The sequence below is a fragment of the Poecile atricapillus genome, chromosome 14 (genome assembly GCF_030490865.1).
Source record: "Poecile atricapillus isolate bPoeAtr1 chromosome 14, bPoeAtr1.hap1, whole genome shotgun sequence".
Taxonomy (NCBI): domain Eukaryota; kingdom Metazoa; phylum Chordata; class Aves; order Passeriformes; family Paridae; genus Poecile; species Poecile atricapillus.
The window spans coordinates 6,979,648-6,992,662 of record NC_081262.1 but is presented as its reverse complement, the minus strand read 5'-3'; the positions used below and the strand labels follow the sequence as shown (position 1 = coordinate 6,992,662).

The 13,015-nt window shown below is 43.3% G+C and overlaps 1 protein-coding gene and 1 long non-coding RNA gene across 3 annotated transcripts in view; one reads left to right on the top strand and one right to left on the bottom strand.

The window, feature by feature from the left end:
* The window catches only part of LOC131584702 (uncharacterized), a 56,485-nt gene that overhangs the window by 21,798 nt on the left and 21,672 nt on the right, over positions 1-13,015 (bottom strand). The window contains exons 1-2 of one of the 2 annotated variants that reach the window (XR_009278786.1): positions 2,876-2,954; positions 487-592 (exon numbers count right to left, since the gene is read on the bottom strand). The exons of the other annotated variant lie outside the window; for it this stretch is intronic. This is a non-coding gene — a long non-coding RNA (uncharacterized LOC131584702). Of the gene's footprint in view, positions 1-486; positions 593-2,875; positions 2,955-13,015 lie in introns of those variants that run through there. 2 annotated transcript variants of the gene reach the window in all.
* On the top strand, positions 2,975-3,598 carry SOCS1 (suppressor of cytokine signaling 1). Its single transcript, XM_058850071.1, has one exon. It carries the CDS (start codon positions 2,975-2,977, stop codon positions 3,596-3,598), a length of 624 nt encoding a protein of 207 aa, XP_058706054.1.

The window sequence follows — 13,015 nt, the reverse complement described above, 5'->3', positions numbered from 1 at the left end:
TTAGTGGGCCTGCTTAAGGAAGCACATAAGATGCTGGTGGGGTATTTGAGGTTTCAGATCTCCTTCTGGGTGAGCAGGAGAGGATTCCAAGTCTCCTGCATTGACTGCTGGCAAGGTCATAAATACAGCTGGGATTGGAACAGTTACTTTTAATTCTGATTACTCTGGAGAAAACCCTAGGGAAATTCTGCTTTGAGAACGCAAACCTCAGTGTAGGATCGTTACAGTCTTCTCAGTGGAAGGATCATAAGCTTCTATGAATGCTTTTTGCACTTTGAGATTATTATATAATATTTTGTCCTTTCTTGAACATTTAAGTTATACATTAAGTACTCTCACCTCTTCTGTCCATACTGACCCGTTAGCTCTGAGGACAGCAGCTATTTTCAGTTAAACCTCCCCGCAGTGGTTGCTCGCTTGCTTTTCTTGCTATTTCCCCATCATGTTTTGAGGTAGCTGTCAGTCAGAGCCTCATCCATCACCTACCTCTAGTGTCCCCTGGCCTCCCTGGGGCCTCAGAGCGCTCCCGTGCTCGGATTTGCCCCGCAGCACCTCTCGACCCTGCCCGCGGCCACCACCTGCTCCGCCGGGGCTGTGGGGGGGACAAAAAAAAAAGCAATAAAAGAATAAACCCAGACGTAGTCGGATAGAAGAAGAGAGGTTGAAGAGCATCGCCAGCGGCGGGGCGGGGAGCCCGCGGGGCGTTCTCTGGAGCCGTGACTACGACTGGCTCAGGGCCACCAAGCCGTTGGTAAAGCGAAAGTGAACGTAGCCACATGTTTTCCGAGAAGGGGAGGAGCCAAGCTGAGCTCGGCCGCGTTAAATAAACGCCGGGGCGATGCGCGGACACAGAGCGCTGGAGGTGCCGCTCGCCCGCCCGCCCCGCGGCAGCCCCGGCTCGCCGCGGCGCCAGGCAGGGCCCCCGCTGGAGGATGCTCGGCCGGCCGCCGGGGCCAGGACCAGGACTAGCAGCAGGACTGGGACTGGCAGCGTGTGCTGCGCTCCGGGGACGGCCCCCACCCGCGGCACCCCGAGGTAAGGGAGGGTCTGTGCCCCGGGGGGTCCGCGCCCACCTTGACGTGCACCGAGGGCTCGGGCGCCGCAGCCAGATGAGCTCAGATTTCGGAGGAGCCCTGCCAGATGTGGAAGAGCGTGGTGACTTCTGGAGTCTTTGCCCTTTAATTTATTACTTTTTTAAAATACATTTTCCCCCTCCCTTTTTGGCTTAGTGCCCGTGCCCAGACAGACCTGTCGTGACTGGTGTGAAACAGTGGGACAAGCACTGAAGGGAACGCGCAGCGGGGTTCGCAGGCTCCGCGCCGGCGGTGGCAGCCGGGGCAGCCCCGGGCCCGCAGTGCCCGCACGGGACCAGCCGGGCTCGGGACCCTGCAGAAGGCTCCGCTCCGCCGCAGTCCTGGCACCCTTGTCCCAGATCCCTGCCCTGGTTTTCGGGCTCCCAAGACTGGCGTGTCCCCTGTTTGCTCTGTGCGCTTTGGAAAGGCACTGCAAACTCTCGCTTGGCTCCCTACGGCTTCTGCTACGGAGCCCTTTGATTTTTAGATCTCGGGCTTAGTACTTATTTCTCCCCAGGGTGTCCTGAAACTGAATTTTTAACTTTAAATACTGAGTGATAATCCTGGCCGAGTAATTGGAAAAACTGGCATCAGTTTCCTTCTGCTGTGCAAAGCAAGCCCAGTGCTACGTTCAGCCTGTTACTTGCCAGCTTAAGGAGTTTATAACCCTCGTAGGTGCTTGAGGTGGTAATGTGACCTAAATGAGACCAAACATCAAGTTGTTAAATTAGCACAGACAGGAATCCAGCGGCATGCTTTCTTTGAAAGACTCATTAGCATGTTACCCTGAACTATGAGACGGCTGAGGGATTCATTTCTGAGAATCCTTCAAGGTTTCTCAACAAGCTGCTGCTGCAGATCTATATTTGACTATAGGGATAAATCCTAAAATCTATGCTTGCCAGTAAGGTCAAGGCAGCCAGCGGAGATATATTGAACCACACTGTCAGAGGCAGACATTTCAGGCCAAACTCATTCCTGGTGCAGCACTGCTAATTCCTTTGAAGTAACACGAGGGATGAATTTAGTCCTTCATGTTGAAAGATATATCAATAGGAAGCAATTTAGATTGGGCCACTTAAAGTGCATGTGATACAAAAAAGAGAGAGAGACTGCAGAGTAATGCTTTAAGGGTTCAGAGGTTGATCTGTATAAGCTAGTAGGTTGTAGCATTGCTCTCCCAAGGGAAACTTGGGGGAATGGAAATTGCCTTTTATGGCTGAGCCTCAGGTTAACAGGAGAGAGGAAAGAAGTTTTAGGATTACTGTGTAAATCGACCCGTGTTACAGGCTCTCCTCCAAGTTACATTTCAGTTATCCAATGGCACACTCTCTTCCCCAGTTACCTGGGAACACAGCCTTCATCCACTTTCTCTTTTGCACACAATGCTTGCACCAAATAACGACATTGTGTGCTGAGTTCTGACATTGTAGTTGGGAAGGCAGAAAAATCGGTAATTCAGTTGTAAAATCTTGTTGAATAGTTCTTTAAAAACTTGAGAATGGGAGAGGGTGTCCATGAGATGACTTCTCATTGAGAAGTCATTTGAATTGCTAGGCCCTGAAAGGGCTCATAGCAGGGAAACTGTATTAACTTCTGTAGCTGTTAATGATCCTTATTAAATATTTTTGGAGCTTTGGAGTTGCCTAGTGATAGGCTGCTAATCGTGTCCAAAAGAGAGTTGTTTGCCTGGTGTAAACTGAAAATGAATATTTCATTATTTTCTAATGGGTGGAGGTGTATCAATGGAAGATTTGGTCATTCAGCTATTGCAGCCGCCTGTCCCTGGGGATCGGTCTCACCTGGTGTCTCTCTTGGCATTTCAGAGTAGCTGCTGGAAGGCCGCCCTGCCGTAGCCGCTGACGCTATGGAAGACCGCATCGGCTGCTCTCGGCTGTAGGATGGTAGCGCACAGCAAGGTGTCAGCAGATAATGCACTTGGAGCAGACCCTAGACGGCTTCTTGACCCTCCGGCACGGGATCGCTCGCAGGCACGAGGCTTCCAGGGCCCCGGCCGGCCCGGCACTGTGCAGGCACAGGGCAACACACACTTCCGAACCTTTCGCTCCCAAGCGGATTTCAGTAGCATCACTCGAGCCAGCAGCCTGCTGGATGCCTGTGGCTTCTATTGGGGGCCTCTGACTGTCAGTGCTGCCCACGAGAAGCTTAAGTCTGAGCCCGAGGGCACCTTCCTCATCAGGGACAGCACACAAAAGAATTGCTTCTTTGCCATCAGTGTTAAGACTGCGACTGGGCCCACCAGTATCCGGATTAACTTTCAGACCGGGCGTTTCAGCCTGGATGGCAGCAAAGAGACTTTTGACTGTCTTTTTAAACTGCTGGAACATTACCTAAGCTCCCCGAGGAAGGTACTGGTTACCCCCCTTCGCAAAGTCCGGGTGCAACCACTGCAGGAGCTCTGCCGGAAAAGCATTGTGAAGACTTTTGGAAGAGAGAACTTAAATCAGATCCCACTCAATCCTGTTTTAAAGGACTATCTGAAATCCTTCCCATTTCAGATATAAGTGCAGCATTAACTGTATAGGGACACATTAGACATGTGTAACGAAATCCAGCTTCCTGGGTTTTTAAATATGTTTGACAGTGAGCAAACTTATTTTTGTAGCAATTTACTGTATTTTGAGATAGAACCTGAACACTTGACTTCTTATGTTTACAAAAACTGTTTGCACAAACCTGGGGTTTTAAAACCCTGGCATAATTTTTCTGCCAAGCAGAATATTTTACTATTTTATAATATTTTTAATTATATTAACATAATAAACTTTATTGTCACAGTTTTTAAAAAAATAGCATCTCTGTTTTTAGTTTTAAAGGCTCTGGCACCTATCCTGCTGGCAGACTAACTGCTTAACTGAGTGTGTAAGTGCAGACAGGTCTCCATGTGGTCCTGCTTCTTTGCCCTACCAAATTAGTCTGTCTCAGTGCTAGTCCAGCAGGCAGAGGATTCCTGCCTCCAAAAGCCTATAACAAAAAAGGGCAAGCAAGATGAAAATATGCTCAGGGTGAATCTGCGCAGGAATGCATCTCTCTTCTAAATCCATGAGAGCAGGGACAATGTGTTAGGACTGCAGTGATGCACAGTTTTTGACAGAGTAAATCAAACCCTTGGCTGAGCAAACTGCACCAACATTGGTTTGTCTTATTTCTGTACAAGGTGCAAAGCCCTAAGGTAGAAGAGGTTGCTGTCTGACATGACTAAACCCCATGAACCTTGGTGGGCAAATATAAAACTGTCCAGAAATGCTCTTCACACACTTCAAAAGTCTGTGAATGCTGTATCATTGTGGTGCACTGGGGAAAGGATAGCTTAGTTCCCTTCAAAAATTTGCATACACAAATAAATAGCAAAGGTGCAGACATCCTTAGACTTAAAAAAGATGTTTCGCATCTTAAATTCCTCCTGATCTACAGAGCAGAGATTTGACATGTTAAAAGAGCCTATGACTTAGCCCCGTGACGGGGATGCAGAGAGCATAAGCCTCTACATTTGCAGCTGTAATCTCTAGTGGCTAAACGGCATTCAGAGGAAGTTTAACTACATTAGACTGTTCTGTTTCCATCTGCTCATGAAACACAAAAACACTGCCCCCAGAAACTGCAGATGTGAATGACCTGAGATGCCTGATTTGGCTAAGTGTCACCTGCATTATGAGAAAGTGATTCCCCTCTCCCCCAAGCATTTCCTGAAATCCATGAAAGCTGACTTAGAAAGCCAGCTGAACCAAATCACTTCAAAGAAGGCACAGAGTCTTTCGCAGAAATGTGCTCTATCAGCCCAGATCTACAGTGCTTACAGGAACTGCCAGCAGTAAATGAAGTCATCTTCAGAGTTTGGGAGATAAAAGGTCTCTTCCCCCTACTGTAATTCACATTCCTTTTAAAGATAAAGCCACTTTTAGGAGACACTGAGTGTGTGTGTTCTGTAGTGATCCTTACTGAATAATTTGTTTCTTATTTACCAAATCAGGTCTTACTTAATTGACATTTCTTTGGAATGAATAGGTTTCCTCCTCAGACATGACTAAGGATCACTCAGTGGACTGGACATTATGAAAAAAGGGAAAAAGAACACATAGGAACTCATGTGAGTTCCTGGTGTGTTGCTTCCCCAAAAAATGAAGCATTTCTGCTTAATTTTAAAGCTGGAATTAGCTGTCAAATGATGCATTTTCCCACAGCAGCTGCAAGGATATAAATTTGGGAAGTAGGGAATGTTGTGCTATGCAGCAGATAGGAGACTGGAGCTCCTGTTACTGCCTGAATGTGAATGGCATTGTTAAATTGGAAAAAAAGTCTTTGTAGGGTGAAGGCTGCCAGACTGGTTTGCTGTCAGCAGAGATTGTTATCCCTTTCTCATACTCTTTTTCCCAGCTCCACACTAGTATCATTTAACCCTTCAGGCTCCAAACTAATGGCTCTTGCCCTGCTATACAGAAGAGTGCCCACATGACAGCATTACTGGTAGAACAAGCACAATGTTGAAGGTTCTCTGCCACCTCTGAAAAAACCAACCAAAACTAGACCTAGATATAGAATAAGGGGCTTCCCACTGAGAGGTGTGGAATGAAAAGTATAAGGATTGAGTCAATTTCTTTTTCTTCCTGGCAGAAACAAACCTGTTTTCTTTCTCTCTTCTATTGCTTTAGAGTAAGTTTAGCAGAAATAAGCCATATACTCCCACATGAGGTGCCTAAGTGTCTTCATTTTGTCTTTATTATGAAATGCAAATATGGGATAGCTCAGAAAAAAAAAAGTATAACCAAAACTATAAGTAAGGAAAGAAGGTCAAAATTGTACAAAATGTCTCTTAAGAGGGGACAAAGCTGACTTGTATTTTTGAATTATATAATCCTTATATGCCTTAATTCTTGTTCCCCTTCTTTTCCTTCTCTCTTTCTCTCCCCAGCATACAATGTAGTGGCCAGGTACATCCTCCTAGTAGGTATATGTGGGTTGCTCCAATGCAATAAGGAAATCCTAACCACAGGATGTGTGTTCACAATATCACTCTGACTTTCTCTAAGAGTGAATGAAGGCCTCTCTAAAATGTCTGTTTACCTGTGTACACTGATTTAAGGGTAGCGTCACATCTAAAGGGCACAGAAGGAATCTCCTGAAGACTTCTGTAGTAATTTCAGCTGTCAAATCTCTCAATCTCAGTTTTACTAAAGCACCAGCAAGGCAAATAGGGAATTTGCAGTACTCTGCAGCTAAAGCAATAGAAACATGCAAGATATTTTACTCCCTAGTGCTAAAATAGTACATGAAGAGTGGTGATTCCAGCCCCTTCCCCTCACGCAGCTCTTTCCTTTGACCTTTTTTTTACTGTGGCTGAAAAGTGAAGCAAATCTGTTAAAGGAGTGTGGGAGAATTTGAGCCATGCTCAGGAGCACAGCAAAGCCATACTTTTGAAGAGGCTGCAATATTTACAGTTGGTGGGGAAGGGACAGCTGTAAAATAAAGCCAATTGCAGGAGCCTGTGTCCCCCAGAGCAGCTCTGAGCAGGGCCCTGCTCCTGGGACTCCACAGGACTGAGGCCTCCTCACCCCTTAGCCTGAAACACCTTTACTTCCCGAGTAGGTTAAATTACATACAATGCAACAGCTGTATAACTTGCTAACGAGCAGATCCAATTAATAGACCTGTAGAAGTTCATAAAGCTGTTTATTTAAGCCATAGAGAGCTACTGAGTGCTCAGGAGGAGGAGCTTGTTGAACGCCAAGCAGGGCCGAGGCTGTGGTCACACTAATTCTGTTATGATTGAAGTCATTTACAAGAAGTGAGGCTTCAGCTGCAGTCAGCACTGATGCTATTTTCAACAGACAAGAAAAAAAGTGTCCCCTAGGGCAACACGCTGCCCGTATCTAGCCATCAATACTCTTCACCCCGCTGAATCCTCTGTGGAACAGCACATCCACCTCCTGAACCTTCTCCTCAGATCCAGGCTCAGCCCTTTCTGTTGTGCTGGGCTGGCATTCAGGCCCTGACTCTTCTGCCACCTTCCATTCACTGTGCCAACAGCTGTGTGAGCAATGCATTTCTTCATTGATTCCACTGATTTGAGACAAAGGCAGTGTAACAGGGACTTAATTTGGGCTCTACGTGGCCTTCTGTGCAAAGTGTAATCTAACAACTGTCCGTGCCATAAAAGTTTCCAGGAAGTTTTTCCAAATTGCCACAAAGTGCCATTCAAGACTTTTCATTGCCTCTGACTTGTCATACTGCTACATAACTCAGATCCTGTCGCTGCATCTGTCATTTTCATCCACAGCTGTTTCCCAGTACAGCAGCCAAATTTACAACACCCTAGTCCAATTTGCTCCTTGTGTCACCATGGAATGATAGAAACACAGGCCAGCAGGAAGTGTAAAGAGAAGCCCAACTTCTCCCACACAAACCACTGCTCAAATAGGGCAAAGCAGCAAAGGCCAAAGAGTCAGAATATAAACTCATGACTGACAGCTGAGTTACCCACTTGCCAGAAGTATTTCCCCTGTCTGCAGCTCAGTGACATGCTTTGGATATAGCTATTGAAGACAAGAATGATAGATGATTGTGCAAATCAGATGATAGCAAAACAATTTCTCTACAGTCTTCAGCTGTGAGAGGAGCAGATACACTGTGAAGATGTAATATCAGCCAAATAGAATTAAGGAAATAAGCCCCATTTGCCCAGTTTCTTTCATTCTGTTCTTCATAATTTTAGGAAGGCAAAGTAGGATCACCTTTCTGTTGTCATTTTAATCCCAGTTACTCTTAATTATAGTTATTCTTTCCTCCCAACCATGTAAAAGAATGGTAAATCTGGTCATCACTCTTAAAGAGGATACTGTCCAAACATCTGTAGTAAAATTTTAGGTCCACTGAAATCAGTTTTCAGAGAATGACTGACTTTTCTGCAGATAGTTTTATTAAATAACAGTAAGTATATTTTCAAAATTAAATGCAAGAGCTGTGATTGCATCACAAAGATTTCTTACTGGGTGGAGCCTCAATAAACTCACAGATTGAGAGTGGTCTGTTTTGATGCTGTGTGTACACAAGGTTGTGTGCAATTTCCTACCCCCATTCCTTGCAGCTCTGCAGAGTATTTGCAAATCAACCCTGTGCCCTTCAAACTGAAACTGCCCTTCAAACCAAACTTTCCCCAAATTAACTTCCCTACAGCAGAAACTAATTATTACTGGAATTTGAGTCAGACTGAACTTTCAGGCTGAGATTTAGGTATTCTCTCTGGGATTTGAACAACTTCTGGTTCCCAGACTGAGCACTGAAAACAGAAGCGAATGTAAAATATTGTCCCAAACATGTTACAACACAGACTCAACTGAGGCTTACAGATTTTGTAATTCTTAGTGTAATAGTCTCATTTGGTTATTTCTTGACCTGCCTGTTCAGACAGTCTAGACAGATCTGGAGGTGGAGCTGGTATATCCTAGAGACTCATGAAACTGAAGGAGGATAGGTATTATTTCTATTATCATTAGGATGAATTTGGGAGATATATCTTCTACAAAACAAGTAAGGTTAGTAGCTATTTTCTTAGCTCTGCCCAGATTAAAAACAATAATTCTTTTTGCTAGACTTTTCTGGCATCTATTCTATATACACAATCTGTTCAGAAATAGCTTTGACAAATGTTTCAGAAATTATTTTGTTTTCTGTCACACATTCTCATTTGCTCTCACCAGCTAATCTGTTCACACCAGCTAATTTAAACAGCTGAATTAGATGAAAATCAGAAGTTTTCAGGAAGTTGCATAACTGTCAGGACCTGCCAACTAGGTGCCTAAAAGACATTGTGTGAACCCTTCCCCACATTTCTCCCTAGTTCCTTGCAAGGCCAGCTATACAAAGTAAAGTGAAGTGAGCCATGAAAGCTTTATGAGTGTTATATACAACTGCTTTCTGTTTAAAATAAACTGAAACTACATTTCAGCACCTCAAGCCTTTTTCAGCTTGAGATAGGATCTTCCCTTTACAAATATAGAATCTTCTTTATCTAATCTCTCACAGTCGGTCAGCCATTATATGACTAACGGTAAACCCATCACTGGCCTAGGACTAAATGTATTATGTATAATTCACTCTCTTATGCAAATGCAGGTCTTTTTGTTTTGAAGAAGCAGAAAATATTGTGTTTTTATAGGAAAAGGAGAAAATTCTTGTCAATGTCTGTAAAACTGGCAGCCAACAGAAGTTTTTCACAGACAAGTTATTACAGCAGCACAGTAGTCCTGAGCACAAGTACTCTTATAGCCCAAGCTCTGCAATGTATCATGTACCTGTTACCTCTTGTTTGTGTTCAGCACGCACCATATATATATGTATATATGCAAAGTAGATGGTACCTTTCTTAAATAAAAATTTTCAGTTCCAGTATTCTCAGGCCAGTATATTTGGCAATGTAATTTTAATTTTCATACAAGTTTCTGGCTACTGTAAATTTTATTACTGTTGCTGCACAGAACAAGCTGAGGCTGAGCTGTGATAACAGAATATACCATCAACCTGCTGTTCAACCTGAGTTTGCTACAGTTTTCCTCTCAATGGAAGCAGATTACAAAGGTGTAGGTGTACAATAGTATTTACAACCAATATCATTGTTCTAATTTGTCAGCTATGCTGACAAAATGATTCCTCTGAGTTTCCTAGCTGTAAAGAAAAGGAGAAAAGGCTGCAGTGAGAGAAATGTTTGAGCTGACAGGGAAGTCACTACTGGCCCAGGAGGCAGAGCTATCTAAAGCACCCCAAGGCTCACAGAGCATGTTGGAGCACTCAGTGCTGTGGTGCAATCCCAGCAGCTGTGATGTGCACATGCTGCTGCAACTCCTCACCTCGCTGAACACAGCACTTCCCTCCTTTCTGGAGTAGATAACTGAGGCAGCAAGAGTCTAGAGGGATGCTCAGAGATGAGTGTTTGTACACAGGGACAGAGATTCCTCCATCTCCTTCTAAAGCCTGAGAAGCCAGACACAGTAAGCACCTCACAGGGTGGTCTGGGTGACCCTCTCAGCTACCCTGTTTGTCTTTAGGGCCCTGTTTGTCTTTAGGGCCAAGGCTGTCCAGGTCATTGCCATTTGCCATTTAGGGATGTGTAAATGGCCGTTGCCATTTAGGGATGTTGTTAAGGGATTTCTCAACAGGCTGCAGTGTCATTTGTCCTTGGGAATTAAATAAGAACATCTCACCTAATTTGTGTGTTGCAGTTGTAAAGGTCACAAGCACTGGTGAGACGAAATGTCTTCAACTTTGTGCCAATTCTGAGGACTTCCAGCTTAGTACAGAACACACCTGGAACACTTGGTAAGTTCTAATGTGCAAAATTGAAAGAGTAGCCTACTCTGGCTTTGAACTTTAGGAATAGAAGACATGTGCATACTGGTCAGAGGGATTTTCTGTGGAGTCTAAATGCAAATAAAGGAGGTCAGCCTTTCTTTTAGGAGCAGAGAGTGAGAAGGAATGTGAATCAGCAGGGCCTCCTGAAGCTGTAATGCACAAAGGATGATCCAGTTAGGCACACAAGTATTTGGGATAGGAAAAGAAAATAGGAAACAGCAGAAATCCAGCCCTTGGCTGAAGTGCTACTGAAATTAAGTTTAAGACTCTGAACTCCAAACAGGAAAATTTTCTCTTGCTGTGTGAATCTGGAGTCTTGCATTATATAGTTTGAGTTTCATTTTGGACTCTGCCAGCAAATTATTCTATACATGATACTACTTTACTTGCAATCTCCCTCCAGCTTTTATATGGATAATTTAGACAGATTTTCACAGCACATAACAGGATGTGTACCATCTTTTTTTTTTGACCCTTAGACAGCACTACAAGTGTTTCAGTAATAGCATACTCAGTAAAGAGAGGTTTGGCTTTTTTTTTTTTTTTTAGTTCATTAAGGCCTATTCTCTTTGTAGTCCTTTTACAGGTGCCCTGCTGAAACAACAGCAAACTTCACATCTTTTTTACAGTAGAATAAAAGTCTCTTAATACAAACTCTAAGACTATAAACCTCCCCATGCATTCATTTCCTTATCAGTACATGCTGTAGTCCTGGAAGTCTTACTCTAATACACAAATGTATTTAGGAAGAGTCTTTATCTCTAGGGACTAGAAGTACAAAGGCTTAGCTAGGTATCAAGGAATACTTGCTGATTATTCTCTCATATATCTTAAGTATTATTTTATATCTGCCTTTAAAGCAAATGTCTGACAAGGAAGACATTATCCTTGTGAACTGCACAGTCTGCACTGTGTTTCTTTTTATTATGCTTTGGAACTAATTAAACCTAGGTAATTTTTCTTCCTGTAACTGTAATTTATGCACTGTATGCAAGACCATACTCAAACTCATTGCCAAGGTGAACACAATGACAATTTCAGTCACTGATACTGAACTAGCTTAGGACTTCCAAATCTGCATTAAAAGACACAAGTGAAGAGTACAGGTAAGGCTATTTCTGTACACTAAGTATCAAGGGAAGACTACACAGTCCAGGACTGTCTTTCTCAGCCATCTTATCTTCTCCTTGCTCTCCTACATATCTCATTTCCTTTGTAATTTCAATAAAGGTTTAAGATGACGGTGCTTTTAAAATGCAGCACATTTCACATCATCCCAAAATATACTTTGGATCTGGAAGCTCAGATAGATAGGTTTTGGCAGTGGGGAAGAACAATCTCTTCTGACCCCCTGGAGTTTAAAATACTACAGTTTATCTGCCAGACATGAACTTCTGATGCATGGTGAGGAAGAGCTGACTGCTGCACACCAACTATTATCTGTTAATGTTGAATATAAGCCCAGCTGAAGCCCAAGGGCAATTACATATAAATGTTAAACACAACCCACAGACACATTCCAAGCTGGTATAAATAGGCTTTGAGTGAATTTATGAGTGCACGTGTAATTCCATGAATGTGGTAGCTTGAGTGTTGGCCATTGGTGAAACAAAAAAAACAAAACAAAAAACTGTAGGACCAGCTTGAAGCAAGTGCCAGGTTTAACTTATGGCCAGCTGACTTCAGGGCCTAATTAAAAGGGCTTAATTCAATCTCCAGTGAAATCACCAGAACTAAGCTGAAAAGTAACTTTGGAAGAAAATATTTTCTTTCCAAAGAAAAATTCTGTGTGAAATATGGGAAGACTGAAGCATGCCAAAGAAAATCATTCTGGAAGGCTGTGAAATTTTGGAAGGAGGTCGTGTCTTTGAGAGAGCCAGATAAACTATGAGCTGTGTTTTGAAAGACTTGCACAGGGAATAACAATTTCAAGGGGATACAGGTGGTTCTCACAAGTTCTCTTGCTAGCTCTAATCTCCATTACAAAAATGGAGTCCCAGATGCAGAACAGTTCTACACCTAATTTAGAACTTCTAACTCTAAGATTCAGGCCTGTTATGTAATCCAGCAGAGTCCAAAACTGCTCAGCTCCCACTGACAACAGTGAAGGCCTGAACCTTTATTGAGGACTTGAAGAAGCAAATTATTTTCCATACAATTTATGCTAGTTAGTCCAAAATTTTAAAACTTGAACTGACTGCAAGTAAGTTTTAACAGCCTCTAGTGCTTGCGCTTAAATGAATGCAGTCCCTTTTATTGAAACTTAATCCACATTAAAGGTACAATTAAGATAATGTGCTGATTGAAGAGGAAAAAAATGAAAAGGAAGAGATACCTTTTAAGCACCTTCATAAGGCAGCATCTTTTAAAATAACCATTAACAAAGTATTTATGAAACTCCCCCAGTCTGAGTCATAAAGTGTTTATGTAGCAGGCAGATTATGAAAGTAACTTGGTCTCAGTAGTTCTAAAGCATACAGAAGTGGCAGAATTGTAACTACTCTCTGTTGGGTTATGCGATCATTTGTACATTTGTACAAATGGGGATGGCTCTGGCCAAGTGTAGCTCAAAAAGTTCT